The sequence below is a fragment of the Myotis brandtii genome, unplaced genomic scaffold, assembly GCF_000412655.1.
Source record: "Myotis brandtii unplaced genomic scaffold, ASM41265v1 scaffold32, whole genome shotgun sequence".
Classification (NCBI taxonomy): Eukaryota; Metazoa; Chordata; class Mammalia; order Chiroptera; family Vespertilionidae; genus Myotis; species Myotis brandtii.
Genome location: NW_005362269.1, coordinates 9,574,527 through 9,596,938, shown reverse-complemented (window position 1 = coordinate 9,596,938; position 22,412 = coordinate 9,574,527). Strand labels below are relative to the sequence as shown.

The following is a 22,412-nucleotide window of genomic DNA, read 5'->3' as shown; positions in this document are numbered from 1 at the left end:
ACAACAACAGATTTTCGGTATTAACAATAGATATGACCAGACTCTACTCTCATTTAAGCATTTTTTATGCTGTTCTGTGTATGCTTTATAAAATTTGAGTTGAAGTGCTACTAGTAACACCAGATACCAAGTGTTTAATAATTTTTCTTTTTTAAAGTGATTCATTAAAAATGATAGGTTAGCTCTGCCGGTGTGGCTCAGTGGTTGGGTGTGGACCTATGAATGAGGAGGTCATGGTTGTATTCCAGACCAGGGCAAATGCTAGGGTTGCGGGCTCAATCCCCAGTGGGATTATACTACTGATACATCTTCAAAAACCTTCTCTATAGCCTAGAACCCTGCTAACACTTGGCACTTTTAGGTACTCCTACCTGAAAATGTTTTAAAATAGGGAAACAGCATGTCCTTTTGATAATATGAAAAGACAGTCAGGCATTCCATCTTGTTATTTAATAATGTTAGCTTTATTATTATAATAGAATACAGTATGACATAAAATTAAGAGCTTTTGCTAAACGCTGTAAAGCAATACATGCATCTGCGATAAACAACCTCAATTCATCTTAGGTTTTATTGCCACTTCACTGCACTAATGTGCAATAAACATTCAGTGTCATCTTTAAAAATATTCCTGGTAATAAACAGGAACTGTCCTCTTTAAGAGCGTAACTTTATATTCAAGGAAGACTTACCTAGTATTACATGGTTTAGCAAAGCACTGTAGAAAAACTACATAGAATTATTTGTCTTCCATAAATTATGTAATCAATTAATACAATAGAATATTATCCACATATACTAACAAACTAAGAAATGAGAGAAATGCCATCATTGCATAGCAGGAAGCTGACTAATAAGAAATATTCACATCTAATGAGCAAAATACAGACCAAACGTTAGTCATGACGAGTCTGGAAGATAAAATACTCTTAATAAACACATTAGATTGACACAGAAAACTAACAAGATAAACAGTAACATAGAAGTTAGAGCCATATTTTACTTTATTTTCTATACATGATATCTACACACGATACCAGAGGATGAACACCCTTGCTTCAGCCTTTATTGGCCTAGCTCATGGAATTTCAGCAGGACCAAATCAAACAATAAAGCACATTTAAAAAGAAAACCAGAGTTTGTTTAGGAAAACATAGTGTATTTTCCTACATCATTGGATAGCAGCTTTTTGAGAAAGACATAGCTCCAAACCTGGGTATGGACCATACTGTCTCATTTGGCAATTAGGCTGACAGGCTTATGTTGTGGTACCCTAAATGTGTTGCTTAGACCATGAACTGTGGATTCTGGATGCTAATTTTAAATAAATCTGAAACCCTATCGGACAAAAAGGAGACTTCAAAAATACCTTCTGCATAAATATTTATCTCTAAAACATCTGGGAAGTAATGAAACCGCCTAGAACTTTCATAGGGAGTATTAATGAACCTCTTGTCGTTAAAGCCCTTACATAGTATACCTACAAATATATTGCTACAGTATAAATGAAATAACATTACTCAATAAAAGCTATTTCCTGTACATTCTCTTTCATGAATTTTTATAGTTGGTGCTACATATGGTACAGCACATCGAAATAGTTGATATCAGCAAAGATAGCGGTAATATACAGTTGATTTTCTCGCTCTCACTAATGATTTTCCATTTCGTTTCTATATTACAAGAGTCTAATTTAGGGAACTGTGGCAGTACTGGAGCAGATAGCAACTGATTTACTACTGTACGCCAGACAGCAGTTTGCAATTATAAGCTTTCTCTACGTAAATGAACTTTATGCCCATATATTTGAAGTTCCACCTGATTCCTGCAAGCTGTTCTAATCTTAAATGCAGGCTCTAAAGGTATTTCCATAGCACTTAACAACATTCTAACAGCTAAGAGCGGTGAGTCTTACACACTATTTTAAGAACACAACCTTAAAAAAAAGTAAAAAATGTACAATCTCATGCTGTATATGTACATAGATAATTTATATATTCTATTTTTGTTCACTAGTCATAGATTTCAATCTAAAGCTTTTAATGTACGGTATATAAAATACATTCAACAATTCTAGAGCTTGCAAAATATTTTTGCCCCTCTAAAACATCTTTATAAAGGGAATGAAGTGATTTATGGAACCCATGTGCTATCTGTAAATAGGCATGATGAGAAAGGGAATATTTTTTAATTATTTTATTTAATTTTCAAAATTTTGGGCTATTATTGAGTATTTATGTTTTTGTTAAAATGATTCTTCATCAAGTCCAGAGATAAAAGTGGAGATGATAGTGAAAATAGCCTGTATAGAACATTTCTCTCCTTTGGACGAAATGTGCTCTACAAGGAGGAACTGCTCCTCTATGAATTTTAAAATAGCACTTAGCAACAAAATAGCATGTTAGGCATTTATAACAGGAGAAAGAATGGGGGTCCTTAGCTTTGGAAACAAAAATATGGAAGTTATCCATCGGTTTAAAAAACAAAACAAAAATGTAAGCATACCATAGTTTGTGCAATAAAGATATAGATTCTTTGAAAATTTTCTTCATTAAACATTTATAATTTTTTTTCTTTTAAACACCTTCACATAAAAATATTTTTGACATATATAGTATCTTCTTTGTTTAGAATATTTGGAAATATATATCTACAAATTATCTAGAGTTACAGTTGTTTTATTTTTCTTCTACTTTACCTCCTATCTTGGGAACTATGTCCCCCTTCTTCCCTCTCCCTTTCGTTCTGTCTCCTTCCATTGTGATTGTTTTTGCTCTCTCGTTCTCACTCTCAGAATCCTGTCTCTCAGCTGTATTCTCTGCTCTGCTCTGCACTGCTGGACAGGGGTGTGTTCTTGTAGGAATTATGGAAATAAGGGAACCCTCAAATTCTTTAAGACAGAGGCAATAAAGCAGATGGGAATTACCGCGTTGAGAACAGAAAGCAATTTCCGTTGCAGAGGACTGAACAGCAGAATGTGAATAAAAGGACCTACTTGTGTGGGGTGGGGGCTTTGAGCTGAGGCTCTCTGTTTAAATAGGTAGCCCAGTAAACCAAGTTGAAGATTCCAAATAGCAGCGGGAAGGCTATTCTTGACAGGCGGTCAATTTTGCTGACACTGTTAAAGGTTTTCTTGGGTTCTGGAGGTTTGACTTCTGGCTTGACTTCTTTTGGTTCTATGGTCGCGCTCTTAGCAATGGTGGCTAAGCCAGGGTCACCCCTGGCCATGTTAGGGGTGTAGCTGGTTGCTGTCGGAGCGTAAGTGTTGTTTTTCTTCATAAGAGGATCCTTCACTTTCTTTGGCTATAAAAGAAAGAGTAAAAACAGTTTGTTCGGTAAACTGTGAGATAAGCATGTTTATAAGTTGCTGAGTAAAAGTGACCTTCACTTTGGAACCTAAATCTGTGCTTTATTTAAAAATCTAAGAAATGTAATTTATGACTGTATTTTTGGGGTAAATTAAAATTGCAGATACCCGTATCCAGTCATAAGATTGACAAGTTGGGAGATAGAATGTGCAGCATGGTGATTATAGCTTATAAGACTGTATCATATATTTGAATGTTGCTAAGAGAATAGATGTTAAATGCTTTCACTACAGAAAGAAATGGTAACTATGCAATGAGTGGAGATGATAACTAATGCTACGGTGGTAATCAGTTCACAATATGTATATGTATCAAAGCAATCCCACTTTACACCTTAAACTTACCCAATGACTTGTGTCAATTAAGCTGGAAAAATGCCGACACAATATTTTCCCCACTTTCCTATGCTCTATTTCCAGACCCGTTGAATCTAGAATGGACTTGTGACTTTGGACAGAGTGATGCTGTTGCAGTGTAGGAGCCTAACTTCAAGAGGCTTGGCAACCTCAGCCTTGACCTTCTACAAATATGCCACTGCCACATGAAGAAGCCTGGACCAGACTACTGAGTGACAGAGACCAGGTGAGAGACAAGCCAGCAGCAGGCCCCAGACCTGAGAGAGAAGCCACTGTGGGTCTTCTCGCCCTGCTGGAGCCTGCAGTTAACTGCAACCCTGTGAGTGAGCCCAGGTTAGACTAATGGGATTACCCCCGGGCTGTTCTCAGCCCCAAATGCTTGGTTGTTGTTTTAGGATCTGTACCTTGCCATTGCCAGGTGGTTTGTTTTGCAGCAATAAATTGCTGAGCCAGTTAGTATTATTTGCTCCTTCTCCCCAGGCTTCAGGTGGGCAAATGATAAAGCAGAATTATTGAGAATATCCAGAATTCAATTCTTGTTCAATGTTAGTTGCTCATCAATGACATCTATGCAACAATTGACAACTGCAGCATTTCTTAGGGTTTCTGTCATGTAGACATTGCCAAAAAAATTGAGTAAATCATTGATTATAGCTGTGTGGCCCAATACAATTGCCAATAGCCACATGTGGCTACTGAGCAATAACATGTAGCTTGTCTGATTAGATACATGCTGAGAATATAAAATACACATAGTATTTTGAAGACCTAGTGTGAAAGAAAGAATGAAATCTATCTCCTTAATAATGTTTTGTATGGTTTCCATGTTGTAAAGATAATATTTTTATATATGGGCTAAAGTATATTATTAAACTTAATTCCACTGGCTTATACCTAAAAAATAAAGCTACTAGAAAATTTCAAAGTACATATCTGGCTGATGTTTGCAACGTACTTATATTTCTGCTGGACAGCGATAGTCTAAAAGAATGGTTCTCATTCTTTTTTGTACAGTAATTTACTAGTAACATTTTTTAAAGTGCAGTGTCTTGGACACAGTCTCATATTTTGATTAGGATTTCTCAAGATTTGAACCTGGTTATTGACATCGCAAAAACTTACCCATCGATGAGAACCTAAACTTGAACCACCAGATGCAGTACTCTCTGAATAATTTGTATTTTTAAATTATTAAATCAGAATAAATTATTACTTCTAGAAGACCTGATGCTTTTCACTAGACACAATAGTCAGGAATTTTAACAGGTAAATTTATTTATTTTCCAGCTATGTGCCCTGTCTGCTACTTTTTTTTTCTCTCCAAATCCTTAAACTATTTTGAGACTTAAAAACAAATATATTATTATTTTTTCCAGTATTACTCCATTAAAATAAGGCCACTTTCTCCAAATATACACTCATTTTTCAGTGAAGGCAGAATTGGTTAAGCTTTATGAGGAAGAACAGAAATTTCCATAATTAAGTGAAAGTGATTCTCTCTGAATGTAGTCCAAATGACTACAGGTCAGGAAGAGATTATGATTTATTTCAACATCGTTAAAGAGCCAAATTGACCTTATGTTGAGTTCAGTTCTTTAAAAATGAGAGTTTTAATATTATAGATACATTAAACAGCTTGTTATGCCCTTTAGATAACATGTATAATGTACTCTGGTGTTGAAGTGAGGCCAAGGGTTCCAGTGTAACCAAAACTTGTTGAGTGACAGACATCCTATTAGGCAAACTGAAATAAATAATCTTCTAAAGAAAAAGTTCATGGAGATGTCATCTCTTCCTGTTTCAATTTATCATAACTCCACTACTAAAAATTCTCAAATTAAGTGTTTTGTATTGGTGTTTGTTTTTTTTTGCAACATCATGTTGAATAGAATATTTAGAAATTACTGTTTGGTTTATTGGGAAATACTAATTTCTGAAAATATTGAGCTCCCCCACGTTCTTTAAGAAGTTGGCATTTCTTTCAGCAATTAACCATAGAAGGATGGGTTATAAGCAGGCTGCTGTATGCTCATTGGATAATGTGATGACCCTGTGGGAAAGTTCTTTTGAATTTTAAATTGCACCTTGTTAAGGATTGGAAATTTAACTCTCCTAGAAACATTAACCTAGTATCAGAAAAAATATATTCTTCTTCATCTCTGAATGTCAAGATGAGACCTAGATTAGAATAAGCAAATCAAACTGTCAGAGCCTGCGGGAAGATTTTTACAGAAGCATAAATAACTTATAGAAAATATTGTCTATTTAATGATAATGATTGATGTAAATGTAGATGTATTATTACATATAGATGTATTGCAGTACATACATTTATACTCACTAGTATGGACTAAAGATTGATAGAGATTAAAATATTTTCTTTGAGACATAGCACATGAAAGACTAATGTAGGGGTCAGAATGGAATAAATAACAATCAGAACTATGAGCTCACCAATGCCTCAACCAAAATTCCATGGTCTCCATAAAAATTCCCATTCATCTAACCACTAGTCAGTAACAGCTGATACTTAGGAGCCAGAATCGGAAAGATGTTGGTCTCTCACAGCATGCAAAGAAAGTAGTAAACTAGAAAAGCAACTTTCCCAATGCTTGCACCTCACTTTCACTGTATGTCACCCATGTTTGCATATCACTCATCCTGAATAATTTCAGTAGAATATGTCAGTAATTCTAAGATGTACATTTAGAAATTTTTCGCAGCTCTATCTCTGGGCTGTCTTACAATTCTCAGTGTTTTAGGATAACCTGTCCCCTGGGTTGGCTCTCTCTCCTTCAGGCTGCCCTTCTGGTCTAGGACAAAGGGAGCCATGGATGACAAAGGCACATATTTGACAATTAACTTTGTCTCCACCTTCATGGCTCTCTCTCCAGCTGATATATGCAGTCCCTGTATCTTGTCTCTTCTCTCTACTCAACCTGAGTCAAAGTTCTTGGTTTGAAAATTCAAAGAATGTTTATACTGGGCAAGAAGGTTTCAAGGCAGGCTGGATTTTCAGGGCCTGCTTCTGGTACACTTTGGCTATGATAGTACATCCTGTGCAGAACCCTTTTGCTTTTACTTATGTAGCGCACTGGGGTGTTGAGCTGACTCATCTGTTGCTGAGGGGTAAATCTAAAAGAATTTTACCTTAACAGCATATTTTCTTTCAGTTGTATTTGATCATAGAGCTGTATTTTCAGGGACCATCACAAGAAGATAGCATTCAATGGAGTGGAATTCGGGGAAACTGCTGAAGAGTGAATCCTCCTAGATTACTTCTAGAGGTCTTACAGCCTCTGTCTCTGACTTGCTCTTCTTCCTACTGTCCCAAGACTCACTTGCATTTTGATATATTTTTTCCTTCAAAAATCAGAAGTAGAAATAGCCTCTCTGTTTTCAAATCCACTCTAAAATAGGTTCTGAGTGATATTCTCTGTCTCTCTTTTTTTTTTCTTTCTTTCTTTTCTTTTTGGTTTGTTTTGTTTTGCTTTGTTAATCCTCACCCCAGGGTATTTTTCCATTGGCTTTTATGGAGAGTAGAAGAGAGAGGGAAAGACAGAGAGAAACATTGATGTGAGAGAAACATATCAATTGGTTGCTTTCTGCACGAGCCCCCACCAGGGCCCAGGCCAGGGAAGAGCCTGCAACCAAGGTACATGCCCTTGACCAGAATCGAACCTAGAGCCGTTTGGTCTACAGGCCAATGTTCTATCCACTGAGCAAAACTGGCTAGGGCTGAGTGATATTCTTGACTTGATAGTTTTCTACATTTTTCTGTCATTTCTCTGTGTTATGACCCTTAAAGCAAGCCTCTATTTAGGAAAGAGAAAATGTTTCCTGCCCTTTGCTTCACTGATAATTGGAAATAATGCATTTTGCAAACACAGTTAAATTGAGGCATTATAGTAATGATGTTTATAACCAAAGGGATTACATTTAAAAAGTAACCAAAGCCTATGATTTTCAAGTTATAAAAATTATAATGCCATGTGTAAGTTTATTTGCTCCTAATATCAGGCTTGTTAAAACTCTTCTAAGATCAATTGAAGCCATAGAAAAGCATATTTGAGTAGAAATATTAATTTTTGTCTCCTTTATCTTCTGCATCTACTCTGCACATCTGTCCATTCAACTTTCTTTAACAAGAATTAAATTATCATAGCACTTAATCATTAATGATATAAGAATTGCAATCCTCATTAACCACTCTCTGCATTCTTCATCCATTTCCGCAAGTCCAAACATGCCATCTAATATGTTTAAAAAGACATATTAGTGCTATACCACAGGGGATATTAATGCATTTACCTTTTCTGGAACCACGCTTTTGCCATCCCAGGCATAACCTCTCTTGGTGAAATAGTTTACGGTGGCGAACTCGATCAGAGCGGAGAACACAAAGGCATAGCACACTGCGATAAACCAATCCATAGCAGTTGCATAAGCCACCTTAGGGAGTGAATTCCTGGCACTGATGCTCAAAGTTGTCATGGTGAGCACAGTTGTTACTCCTGTAAAGAAAGAAATTAAGTGAATTTGTCAATTTCTACTACACAATGGCATCACTGGATGTCATGCTACTTGTACAGAGGGAGAGCCACAGTACCCCAGAGTACAAGTTTTCTTGTTCATCACATTTTGGTCTGGAATGGATGAGTTTTAATTCAATACCAGTGTAATTTGCAGTTGATGGAATGGCAATTTGAAGGGGATCTCTTCTAGGGATAAACTACTTTGCTGTTGAGCTGTTAATAAAACAGCGAACTTTTTAAAATGGGCATCTTGAACGTGGTGTCCTGGTTAGAAAAGGAAATAACAGTCTCTCACTTTCTCCAACTCTTTGAAATAGAAAGCATAGATCACTATCTCTGATCCACAAAAAAGCTCTGAACCCTCAGCTCTGTTTGGTATTCTCCCTGTGTACCCCAAATGTATAAACCGAGAAGATAATAGTGTATTGATTGATAAGTGATAGATAGCTAAATTATCTTCAGATAATACTTTGTTACATTATTAACTCTTCTGTTTTTATACTATTTTTTGTGCTGATTTTTGAAGTAGCCACTCTTTTGAAGAAATTCCTGAAATAAGTTGCATGTAACTTGCCTGAGGTAATACATTTCAGAAGGAGCAAAGCCAAAATTTAAACACAATTTGAGATTTAAATGTCCACAATCTTTTCTTTTCTGTTACTGCTGCCCCAATGCCGTCTTTAAGTCAGTTGTTTTTAGTTAATTTATATAATTATATGAGTTGGTATGTGAATAATGATATACATTAATGTTCACTTAACAAATTAATATTACCAGCCTACTAAATATAACGCACTGTATAGTTAGTCTATTGCAAGGTTCCGTATAAACCATTCGAGTATTTAAAAATTCACATAATCCAGTAAGGATGACTCAGGCTGCATGATGTGGAAAAATCGTGACTGTTCCAATGACTACTCTCAACCTGACCACTCCATGACCTGAGTAAGTGAATTAACTCCCAGGGAGCTCAGTCTTCATATCTGTGGAGGCATGACCGAAACTTCATTCTCTTGACTGTCTATATCATTATTGAAGTTCTAAGAGAGGAAAATTTCCACACAATCATTCACAAGATTATTTGAGGATAAAATGTAGTAATATGTACAAGCATTTTAAAGATGTAAATAAATTATTGCCATAGAAGATGCTATCTTCGAATGGGTCTAAAATTAATACCTATAATTCCCCCCATTTGATGACTTTTCAGAGAATTGGTAGGACTACAGAGATGGGGGTGGCTAATTTTTACGAACTGCTTTAAACCATCCAGTATTTCCTAGTTTTCCATGAATGTCAAGGTAGATAATCTTGGCAAATATTTTAGAAAGTGATAGGATTAAGAAGGAACACTGAGACTTTTATCGAGTCATAGTTATTACTTTGAACTTTGATGGTGTTACAGAAAGTTCTGGGGCCTTGTCTATATTCCCTAACCAACGAATGGTTTAAAGAATATTGGCTGGGAAACAGCCCTCAAATGTACCTGTTGATATTAACTTGAGAAAATAGCAAGGTAACTAAATACCAGTATCTAGGAAACAGAGCAACCCAGTTTTAAATCTCAGTTCTATAATTGCTGGGTGACCTTGGGAAAATTGCCTCGCAATTCAGAGCTTCTGCCTCATTCTTTAAAAATAATTATTTCTTTGCAAATTAATTTCAATAAGTCTAACTCAGAGGGGTGTGTGACTATTAAATACAATACAGTAGTAAAGTGTTTAGCACTTAGCCTGATATTTACTTAGGGCAAGATTAATTACTTATCATTATTGACAAATACAGTCCTTTTGGATAAATTCATGCTATAGTGAATTCATTTCTTTATTTTTGTGAGTTTTGGTTTTTATAAGCAGCATAAGGAATTCGGGAGTAGGTGTTCTTAAATCAAATGCATGCATAAATTAAAAGCAGTGAAGAAATGCATAAAGAGGTGTGTGTGTGTGTGTGTGTGTGTGTGTGTGTGTGCCTGTTCTTATAATTCCTGCTATAGGGGAGGGGAAAAGAACAAAAGTGTTTTGAGCATCTCTTAAGTTCCAAGTACTAAGCCAGACAATTTACATATTTTATTTTTATCACTTAATCTTTTAAACAGTATAATTTGACATTAATTATATTTACATTTTATTGGCAACTGAAGCTTAGAAAAACAGATTAAAACTAAAACTTGACTCTGTCTGGCAGCAAAATTCCATGACCACATTTCCTCCAAATGTGAGCATGGAAGGTCAAAAATATGATAGTTTAAGACATAAAACAGGCTTCAGCTTTGTTATATAGCCTGGGTTGCCTTTTAGTAAGCTGTCATAAATTACAACTTTTTTTTTTATTCTTGTATTTCTTTAAATACCCATGACCCTCTCAGGCGTCTTACACAGCTCAGAGAAATATGCTGAGTTCAGACAAAAAAAGAATAGAAACATGTGTTCTAAATAAATGTTAAGAGGCTAAAGGTCTTAGAAAATTGTATTTTTGATTTTATTGAGCTTGAAACATTAGAAATATAAAACTTGATAGACAGAAATACTTGCCATAACCAAGGTTATGCATAGGTAGTTATGTTCACCAAAAAGTCATGAGTTGCCTGATTGTTGAAAGTGTTAAAAGCAGCCGAAACCGGTTTGGCTCAGTGGATAGAGCGTCGGCCTGTGGACTGAAAGGTCCCAGGTTCGATTCTGGTCAAGGGCATGTACCTGGGTTGCGGGCACATCCCCAGTGGGAGATGTGTAGGAGGCAGCTGATCGATGTTTCTCTCTCATCGATGTTTCTAACTCTCTATCTCTCTCCCTTCCTCTCTGTAAAAAATCAATAAAATATATTTTAAAAAAAGAAAGTGTTAAAAGCAAGGTTTTTAAAAACAAATGGATAAGTATTTTTTTTTAAAGCAAAGTTTTTCATTTATAAAACAGTCCAAAATGTTTTAGAAAGTTTCCAAACTGGAAGGATCAGATATGTTGGGGGTAAAGTGGGGAAAATGACATTAAAAAACATATTTTTCACTGTAGTGCTGGATTCATTCTGCATAAGATATAATGAAATATCTTATGTGTTCTAATTAAAATAATTCTTGTGGGAAAAAAAGGGGGCTCAAATTACATATGCACACAGAAGCTAGTGTCTTCATTTCTAACAAAGTAGTGTCAAAGCTGGTTAATATTGACAAATGGTGATAAGGAATGTTTGGAGTGATCGCCTTTGCTTGGTAGCTGACTCTTTCTGGATCTTGATTTAGTTGTGTTCTTAGATTATTGTCAGAGCAAAGATTTGGTGGTTTCCAACCTAGAAGCACCTTGCAACATTCAGAAGGGAATAGTCTTTTCTGGGCACTTGGAGTAGAGTCTTGCTTCTTTTCTGAGATAACTGATTTTCTCATACCTTGTATATTATTGGAGGATCTTTGCATATGAATGATCCCCAATTTAGATTTTAAGCTTCTTAAGGCTTTTATTCTGTAGTTAAGGGTCTTAAATATAGCATTGTGCCCAGCTGATATTTCTGGAATGAACCTTGGTAACCACACCTTTCACCCATGAATATATGGTCGTTATTTACAAACAAATGATGTTGCCCACAAGAACCCCATTCCATGTCTTGTCATTGCAACAGGGTAGCCCACTGGTGGGGGTACAGCATGTCATTAAGGGCACAGACTGTGGATCTAAGGGTTTGGGTCTTCCTCCACACTCCTTCACCTCATAGCTTCTGACCTTGAGCAGGTGACTTAATCTCCAGTTTCTTAGCTTTCTTATTGCTAACACAAGGATAATAATAGTACACAGGCTTTACTTTTTAGTGTTAAATAGGATAGTGTAGGTGTGTTTTTTTCATAGAATAGAGTCTGCAATAAAAATACTCAGTAAATAATGTATATGATTCTATTATTATTCAAATTTTAAGCTCCAGGTTATAATCTTCATGAGGGGAGTGGTTTATGTTAAGGTCACTGCTGTATTCTGTGTCTAGCTCATAGTAGACTTCAAATAAAAGTTACTGAATGAAGGAATGAATCAATAAGTTCATAGTTATGGAATATTTTGCTTACATCAGTCTAAAAAGTATAAAAGTTACTGAATGAAGGAATGAATCAATAAGTTCATAGTTATGGAATATTTTGCTTACATCAGTCTAAAAAGTATAATTAAGGTAGTATAACACTTTTTATGAAGTACAAATTTCTTAAATAATAAATTAGGGAATGACTTTTCCTATTAGTAAAAGGTTATTACTCTTTAAGCAGTTTTCCATTAGCTTGCCTTAACTTGAAGCATCTAGGGCATTTTAATAGAAAAAATGCATATTTGTAACTCTTCAGAAGTGCACACTTATAGGTAAATGAAGTATTCCTGTACTGTCATATGATATGGTCATTAATGCTCTCTACCTATGTAAGGAAACCGTGCTTTCATATATGTAAAGAAATACTTCTGCAGGTATTTTCTTAGATTATAAAAAAATACACAGGTATGTGATTATGTAATCTGAAAGTAGGCTTTAAATATTAACGTTTCTGTGTGTGTGTGTGTGTGTGTGTGCGTGCATGCGTGTGTGTGTTTTAATCTAGTATGATTGACTTTATGCCTGCTTCATTCCAGTTGGTCTCCCAAAATATCAGATCAAATGTTTATTAATCCCATCGATTTACATGCACTGAAGCAGCTTGCTATTTAGGGCAATACTTTTTAATTAATAAACAATTTATATTGTACTAACTTCATATTTTAACATACAATTATTTTTTCATTCTATTTGCACTATCACCCAAATAACTTGCTCTCCAACCCCTTGCATGCATGTTTTGCTTGTTACTTACCAAAGACGGTCCTTGCTGGTACAGACTCTCTGTTGAGCCAGAAGGAGACTTGGGACAGAATGACGGTCATTATGCATGGCAGGTATGTTTGAATAACAAAATAGCCAATCTTTCTTTTCAGGTGGAAATGAGTGGTCATAACAACATATTCTCCTAGAGGGTGAAACAGACAGTAACTTTGAACAATTTGACCTTGAAAAAAAAGTTAATCTCTGAGGTTTTCCATCAGCAACAAAGACCTGGAGGTTAGACACATCCTTTCTCCAGGTGATACCTAGTTCCTGAAGAGGAAAGCCTTTATCCAGGAAAGAGAAAAAAAGACACTTCAATAACATGACAAAATGGCTCCGAGGGTGAGATTGATGTGCCAAGGATGTCACCAATAGTCTTACATCCTTATCCTGGTACATACATCTAAGACATATCTTTCATATAATATCAGAAAAATGATATGTGTCTCTACATATACTTCATTATCAACTTTTGTTGTCCACAGTGTGCCATTTTGGGAAAATTCTTCAAAGAATATGAATTTTGTGTTTTGAAGAGCAATTATTTGACATTATATTTGTTTTATAAACAATTTCCTTACTAAAAAATTAGAATAGGAGAATTTCAGATCTTTTAAAATCATCTTCCTAAATTAAACAAAATCTAAGTTTTGGCATGAAATATTTGAAAAAGGAAAAAAGAAGGCAGCCAAATCAAAATCATGTTGTAATAATTAAAAAAGGAAGGAAAAACAACAACAAAATGGTCTCCTAAATTGGATTAAAACAATATGTCTAGATATTAAGTGTTTATGCACTAAGCATGTCAAATTCTTTTCCTCTAACTCAACAGTCTAGAAGAATTGTAATTCAAATATTCTTGTACATCATGTAACCCTGAGGGAAGCTTGTAAGTTAGATGTGATAATATTTCTGTTACATTGCAATACAAAATTAAGGGGAGTAGAAAAATAGAAGCAGGTATTTAATTTTTAAAGCAGAATCGAGTGTTTGTGTAGACCTGGCCTCCATTCTTTGCTTTCTCAAATGTTAGTTACTTGAAGGGTAAATACCTTGCTTAACCTCTTTGACTTTTTCCCATTTGGTCAGTTAAAATGATAGTGTTTACTTCATTATTCCTGAGATGCTGGGAGGATAAAATTAAATGATGGAAGTGAGAGTATTTTTTAAACAGTGGGAGTCACTTGAAGATTTGCAGTGTAAAGATAAAAGATTAGAAATGCATTCTCTCCAGCTCAAGAGATAAACCATTCACTTTTCAACAAAATTGTAGTGAGCATTGATTCCATGTACAACTATCATTTTTTCTTACAAGTATTCAAAAGTTAGTATTTTCTGAAAATACTACCTTTTGAAGAGGAATGAGATATTAAAAAATATCATTGGCAGAGTGGTTGGTATTTTAATATCTGCTTCAAAATATATTGAAATAGAAATGAAACATTGATTATAGTTTTAGGCCAATTAGCCTTTTTGGACCCATCTTGTTATCTGAACTATGAGTAGGTTGACCAGGTAACTATAGAAGTTTCCCTTCCCCACCCCCTAATTTTCACATTTTATGGTTATAATTATTTCTCTGAATATCATGCACTAGGCTGTGTGAGTGGCCCTCAGGTTCCTTTGATGAATGTTAATCACCATTGTTGCTCCCCGGTCAGGGAAGATAGTTCAGTTCCTCATTTATTTTGACTGTGTAACCCTAACTCAATGCATCCTTAAATCAACTCATCCACAGGAAACTGGAAAGAGGACCCCACAGTTTCTTTTGGTCATCTGTTATAAGGATAAACAATAGTCATTCATGAAGAAAAGACATTTCTGTTCAGCAAAACTAATCTACATTTCCTTTGACCAAATCTGTGTGTTGACTTAGGTAAATATGAAGACTTTGTAGTCATTATGTGTTTTTAAAAAAGGATTACATATTATTTCATTCTTATTCTCTCTGGCCATGAAGTTATTCTTATGACTAATGGCAATTTAATTATTTTACTTCTCTGTATGTTCTTCAATCACTTTTATAATTTTTACATGGATTCTCCTTAAATAATTACTTAGGAAGCATACTGTGGTATAGTAGAGTGGGACAGGGGCAATGCCTGACATCTATTCCAAACTGCCTTTCCAATACATACAACAGAAAAAAAAACTCTTCTTCTTTATGTCATCAGGTAGCTCTCTTATACTAACTCTATCATGAATAGTAATAGCTAACATTTATTATATAATTTTTACATGTCAGATACTCTACTAATCAGTCCGTATGCATTTTTTTTCATTTCAGTCTCATAGTAGCTAGTGATGTACAATCTCTTATTATCTCCAAATAGTACAAAAGATAAACAGAGAAAGGTCTTGCCAAAGGTCACACAGTTAATAAGATAAAAACAGCCTTTAAACCCTCATGGTATAACTTTGGATTCCACACTCTTAAACTCTGTGCTTCATCACATTGTTACATCTCCACACATGCCTGTCTTGCCTGTTACTGGTGTGCCAGAGTATGTGGTTGACAGCACATAATTTGCAGCTAGACTACCCAGGTTCAGATCCCCTGCCGTTAGCTGTGGAGAAATAGTTAAGCCTCTCTGAGCCTCAATTATGTCCCATCTGTAAATGTGGGGGATAATAATAATGTCTCCATCACTCAACTATGAGCTTCTTGAGAATAGGAACTATATGTCCTTCTCCAGGCCTAAGCACAGTACATGAGAAAATAAATAAAGGAATAAGAGAATAAATGAATAACAGATAATTGTATTGGGTTTGAAAGCTAATTATATTCCTTTAAAGGTTTTGCTCTGCCAGTTGAGTAAGTTCATTTAAAACAATGTCTCTGACTCATTTTCTACCCTAAAATATGATGGCAGACTCCAAGGAAGGGATTGCACCTCTAAAAAACCCAAGATTGGATTGAGCCTCATATATTTTGCTCCTGTGATACAGAATTGGGTAATTTGACCTGCAAGAGGTCACTGGTAGTGTATATGTGAGTTTGTTCCCACATGAGTGTTGATTGCAGGCAAGTGGAACCACACCTTCTAACCTTCTACAAGATGATCTGAATTGATTCTCTCCCCACAGAGATTTTAAGGTGGAAAAAGATGTTCTTTATTTAATCATTGTCAAGATGTGTGTTCTTTCCTGCCATCATCCCTAGTATTCTGGCAGAAACGGGGAGGTAATAGCACCGAATGTCATTTATCTTGATGTTTTCAGGTCTCCACTAGGAGATGTGAAATATAGGATTGCAGACCTTACAAAAGATCTTTGTTTCTTCCCACACGAGTCTATCAAGGTAGATTTTGTTGTTGTTAATCCTCACCCCAGGATATTTTTCCATTGATTTGAAGAGAGAGGGGAAGACAGAGAGAAACATCGATGTCAGAGAAACACATTGATAGGTTGCCTCCTGCATGAGCCCCAACCAGGGCCTGGGCCTGGGAGGAGCCGGCAACCAAGGTGCATGCCCTTGACCAGAATCAAAACCGGGACCTTTTGGTCTGCAGGCTGATGCTCTATCCATTGAGCCAAACCGGCTAGGGCATCAAGGTGGATTTTTGATGTGCAAAATAGACCCAGAGGAGGTGTAACTACACTTGAGTGTCATGTTGTGGAGTTGAATATGTGCATTGTACTAGACTCCTGCATTTGAGAATTTGGTCATTATTCTCCTCACCATCACCACCAATATTCATTATGGAATGACAAGAAAAAGCTCCAATTTTATACAGATAAACTTGCCGCTCTAGCACAGAACGATGACCTTTAATGGACCCAATTTATGAGGCCCAGACAGCTTGGGGTTGATGAGTTAGCCACTGTCTCTCACCTATTGCCCCTCTTTGTGATTGTGTATCTTTTCTGAGTAACTAGAATGCAGCTAGGCTGAATCCTTAGGAAGCCAGAGATGAAAGTGGTCTCCAAGTTAATCGGACTGAGACATCAATTTGCAGACATGAGAACTGGGGCATAGAGAAGGGATACCATGACAAGTCAGTCACTGGTGCTGGGACTAGAATGAAGGCACTCCTTCTGCTGAGTAATGTCTGTGGCTTGTATATACTTCTATTGCATGTTTGCTGCTGCACTTGAAATACTACTTCCCTGACATCCTCCGACTTCCATTCTAGTGATAATAGATGGGGAGTTTCTTGAGGAGAAGTTCTATGTCTATTATTCTGAATGCCTCTAGAAGAGTGATTATTTGGCTCCCAACTAATACAGATGAACAAAATGAAAGTCAAATCCTGCAGTAATCCTTCCTTGATTATTCTAGGCTGGATTCATTTCCTTTATATTTACTTATTGCCTCCTATATTTCAGCTACTATGGCAAATGCTAGGGACACACAAAAACAGATGTGGTCCCTGCCCTCACAAAAATGTTAATCATGGCACTCGCCACTCATTTTGATAGTTATAACATATGTGTTTGTCTTCCCTTAGACTTCATGACAAGATTTCTGCCTTGCCTATCATCGAATCCCTAGTGCCTGCCACAATATCCAGCCTATAATAGTATTCCATTTCTAAAAAGTCAACGCTACTCATTTTAATGTATATTCCAACATAACATGTGAGGAGAAAAAATTTCAGTATTTTCCACATTCTGTGATATTTTTAGGACTATAGCAACAAATACCACATATCATTTTGAGCATTCATTATATAACATTGTAATCAATGTTTTATATTATCTCCTCTTTAATGCAAAATTATAGAGTCCCTATTCTTAGAAGAGATCAAAGTTTATAATTGGATATATGACTTTCACAAAGTCACAAAGCTTCTCCTAAGGGACAGGACCAGAAATCCAGTCCACGTCTTTCTCACTACAAAGCCTAAGACCTCTCCACTATGCTACATACATTTTTTAATTCATTATTTTTTAAATTTGAAATTACTTCTATGTGCAATTTTAATGTTTGTAAAGCTGAGAAACAACCTTCTCCATTTTTCAAAACAAGAAACACAAATATTTGAGCTTTTAGAGTAGCCATAGATACTTTAAAGTAAGCAAAACACAAATTCTGTTAAGCAAGGATTATCCTATAATCACAGTAAGAAATATTGACCTATTTCTTAAACATGTTAGAATGATCAGGGTCCCAATATAAAGTCTGAAATCTAAGAAAAAAAGTTTGAGGAAGAAAAAAAAAACAGTCCCACCCTTCCTTATTACTAAGTTATCTTTCTTTAGAAATTACAAATCAAAATGAAGAAATTAATTTAAAATTTTAAAAACATCCATAAAAGTAATTGTTGAGTCTTGCTACGCTTTCAGTAATTGAACGTAGTTAAAAATATTGGGATTGGAGGAGGTAAGTCATACTAATTGTTAGAACCCAAATTTTATTTATAATTATATGCCCTTATGATCACAATTAAGTTTGTCACAAAATGTATACTTTCATAATTAAACTCTTATCTTATTTCTTGATACCAGTTTAAAACTTTGGATCCAGTTGTTTATTATTATTTGATCTACTAGGAGCCTAGCGCGCGATTTGAAATTGCTCAGCGCTGCCCACCCCCCTGCAGCCCTGCCTTGACAGGGAACCTGTCCACGCAGAGCTCCAGTGCACCTGGCCCAGCCCCCAAACCCTCTAGTCTTCTCTGGCTGCTTCAAGCCCCACCCTCAGTCCCTGGAGTTGCCTCGGGCTGGTCCCGCCTTCTCTGGGTGCCTCCCCACTTCTGCCCCTTCTCCTGAGCAATGTGGCAACTCCGTTAGCATATTAGCTCTTTATTAGTATAGATTTCTGAGTATTGCATGGGTAAGGTAGTTATAACTCTAAGAAGGATGGCGCACCACCCACTTTTCATTCCAAAATGGAGTGATCAGTAATGTGATTATATTTCTATCGGATTTAGCTGAGGAAGATTCTTGGCTAGAGATACAAATGGATTTGTAGAATGAATTGTTTTTTGATGTCCCATGTGTAATGATCACTGCTTTAATTTCACCAAGATTCATTGAATCATGGCAGTAAGTGGGGACTAGATGACATTAATACCTAACATTTACTAAGAGTTTTTTAAATTATTTATTGATTTTTAGAGAGAGAGAAAAATCGACCTATTATTCCACCTATTTATGCATTCATTTTCTGATTCTTGTATGTGCCCTGACCTGGGATCAAACCCACAACCTTGACGTAATGGGACAATGTTCTCACCACCTAGCTATCCACCCAGGGCCCTTGAGAGCTTTTTATGTGCCAGGAACTGTGATATGTATTTTTTTTTTTAATTAAATCTTTATTGTTCAGGTTACATTTGTTCCTCTTTTTTTCCCCCCCATAACTCCCCTCCTCCGATGTAATGGGACAATGTTCTCACCACCTAGCTATTCACCCAGGGCCCTTGAGAGCTTTTTATGTGCCAGGAACTGTGATATGTATTTTTAATGGATGTAATTTTTTCTTTCCAACTACCTTGTGAGGTGACCACAAACAACTGACAAGGTAGATGAGTAAGGATTTAATCCAAACAGTCTTCCTTAAGAGTTCACATACCTAAATATTGTGCTATGCTGATCACATAGAATCAGTTATTTATTTTGCAGATAAACACAGCACAGAGGGCATTAAATGAAAAGTCTAAGATGATAGGTCTGTAGAGATTACACTAGTTTTCAGCTCAACCATACCCCAGTTTAGTGCAGTTTTTTCTCTTTCTCTTATTGTGATTTTGAAAGACTTACTGAATAACCACATTCTCTCTCTCACACACACACAAATCTTTTATGCTCCCTCCTCCATATCTGGAGTTGCCAAATGGCACTTACCTGTGCTAGACTGAACAATTCCAGAGTCTACGGTTTGTCCAAGAAGATCGTACTGGTTGAGGCGTGACCCATCTTCTGCTACCACCACTGAGCGTGCTGGCTCCCTGGTCCACTCATAAACAACTTCTGCTCTGGTATAAGCATCTAAAAGGAAAGAATGGAAAACAGTCCATGGGTCATGCCACTTTGCTTCTCCTAATAAGTTGGTTCTCTCAGCTTCATATTTTCTAGTTCATGGTTCCAGGGGCAGGCTAGGAACAGACAGCCCATGTCCCTTAGTTTAGGAACACTAAAACACATGTCCCTGATTCATTCAGTTACCTGTTCACTCTCATAAGAGATGGTCACTAAGCATGTGCAAAGGACAAAGCACCTGAGGATATAGTAGTGAGCGGTAACAAGGTTCCCTGATCTTAGAGAATGGGCATTGCAGTAGTGGGGGCAACACCAGATAAGCTAATCAATGTATACTTTCATGTGGTGTTAAATACAATGATGCCGTTAGTTTAGGAACACTAAAACACATGTCCCTGATTCATTCAGTTACCTGTTCACTCTCATATGGTCACTAAGCATCTGCAAAGGACAAAGCACCTGAAATGTCCCTGATTCATTCAGTTACCTGTTCACTCTCATAAGAGATGGTCACTAAGCATGTGCAAAGGACAAAGCACCTGAGGATATAGTAGTGAGCGGTAACAAGGTTCCCTGATCTTAGAGAATGGGCATTGCAGTGGTGGGGGCGACACCGGATAAGCTGATCAATGTATACTTTCATGTAGTGTTAAATACAATGATGCCATACACAACAGGTAAGGGGATAGAAAATGAAGGGGGTAGGGCCTGTTTTAGGGACTCAGAGAGGGTCACTGAAGAAGTGACATTTACATAAAGGAATTAGAGAATGAATCATCTTAAGTCATGGTGAAGCGTTCTCTGGATAGGCAAACTAACAAGGTTCTTCCTCCAGAGCAGGCAAAAGTGTGGCATGTGTGAGAACAGAAGGAAGACCAATGTGGCTGGAGTGAAGTGCATGAGAGATGAAATAAGGGTAAGGCAGTAGCCTGCATCCAAACTATGTCAGGCTACTATGATGTATGATATTCCTACCTATGAGGATAATTTGTGGATTAGATGAACTGATGCATATACAAATGCTTACTGTACTGCCTGGCATACAACTAACACATAACACATAATACCATTGTTAAAAATGAAACCAGTAATTGGGAGAAAACATAATAGTTCTTGACATAAAACATTCATTAAAATGGGAAACGAATGGGGGAGAGGGATTGATCACCAAAGTTCTATTTAGCTGACAGCTTGTGAAGTAGTATATCCTTGGGTTTCAGTTTAGAATGGGACTTACAAACAAAGAAATTTGTCTCTCCATGACTAGTGCTGTTAGGAGCCTGAAGGCCCTTTGCTATTTTCTTGGCTTGCTGTCTTCCTACACTACCACCATTTTCTTCTATGAATCATATACCTTCACTGAAATGATGGCTTAGACTGCTTGTCTAGAGAGAACAGAGAGCTGGTTAGTCCAGGAGTTGACTCAGTCCTTGTATGTACCTCCCCTGCAGGAAACCAGGAATGCATTATTCCCTCACACTTTCTGCATGCACACTGGTCAAAAGCAGACGGGTAGAGGAAGTCCAGAGAACCTGGATCTGGAGCCACTGTTCTCTTGGCTCCTCTAATGTGTTCCCTCATATTTAGTAGCAGAAACCCAGAAAATTATTATGAAAGGCATTGATCTAAGAGGCCTTCAAAAGCATTAATATATACATGAGTTTTATGCAGTGTGCAAACGGATCTATAACATCCTGAAGACTTTGATCAGGGTAAATTTTTTTCCTGGCTGCATCTTTTAGGTGTAAGCTTAATTATTAGGAAACAGCTAATTGTTGTCCTTTGCCAACTACCAGTATTTCCATATGATAAACAAGCTGATTTATTCTTAAGGTCAAACAAATGTCAGTAATGATAGAAAAGAAACACAATCATCTCCATTTATCAGAAAGAAAATGTTATCTATTTGGTTCAAGCATCCGTACTCCAGTTGCTTTTCTGTGAATACAACTTCAACAGAAATGGAATTTTCCTCTAAATAGTTAAATCCATTCTTTCCAGTCCAATAGATAGAAAATAAGTCCTTTTTCAAATAACATTAAAAAGTGCAGTCAAAGATTATTACTTATAGGTGTGGCTCAGTGGTTGAGCGTTGACCTATGAACCCAGAAGTCAAGGTGCAATTGCCTGTCAGAGTACATGCCCGGGTTATGGGCTTGATCCCCAGTGTGGGGAGTGCAGGAGGCAGCTGATCAATCATTCTCTCTCATCATTGATGTTTCTATCTCTCCCTTCCTCCCTGAAATTAATAAAAATATTAAAAAAAGATTATTACTTTTAGAAAGCACTTGCAGCAATTCACTATTTAAAGTTTCTTGATGATCTTTATAGATCTAACAAACTTAACTAATTAGAGATCTCTTGCTTAAAGACTTAGGCCTCTCATAAAAAAAATTTTTACATGA

At 36.4% G+C, this 22,412-nt stretch overlaps 1 protein-coding gene across 2 annotated transcripts in view; it reads right to left on the bottom strand.

The window, feature by feature from the left end:
• Nucleotides 1-440: 440 nt before the first annotated feature.
• GABRA1 (gamma-aminobutyric acid (GABA) A receptor, alpha 1) overlaps nucleotides 441-22,412 on the bottom strand; it is a 50,316-nt gene continuing 28,344 nt past the window's right edge. For both annotated transcript variants that reach the window (XM_005870575.2, XM_014543174.1), the window contains exons 7-10: nucleotides 19,873-20,016; nucleotides 13,070-13,222; nucleotides 8,036-8,238; nucleotides 441-3,303 (exon numbers count right to left, since the gene is read on the bottom strand). In XM_005870575.2, the coding sequence (XP_005870637.1) occupies nucleotides 2,992-3,303; nucleotides 8,036-8,238; nucleotides 13,070-13,222; nucleotides 19,873-20,016 (812 nt within the window). In that variant the 3' untranslated portion in view covers nucleotides 441-2,991. The remainder of the gene's footprint in view (nucleotides 3,304-8,035; nucleotides 8,239-13,069; nucleotides 13,223-19,872; nucleotides 20,017-22,412) is intronic.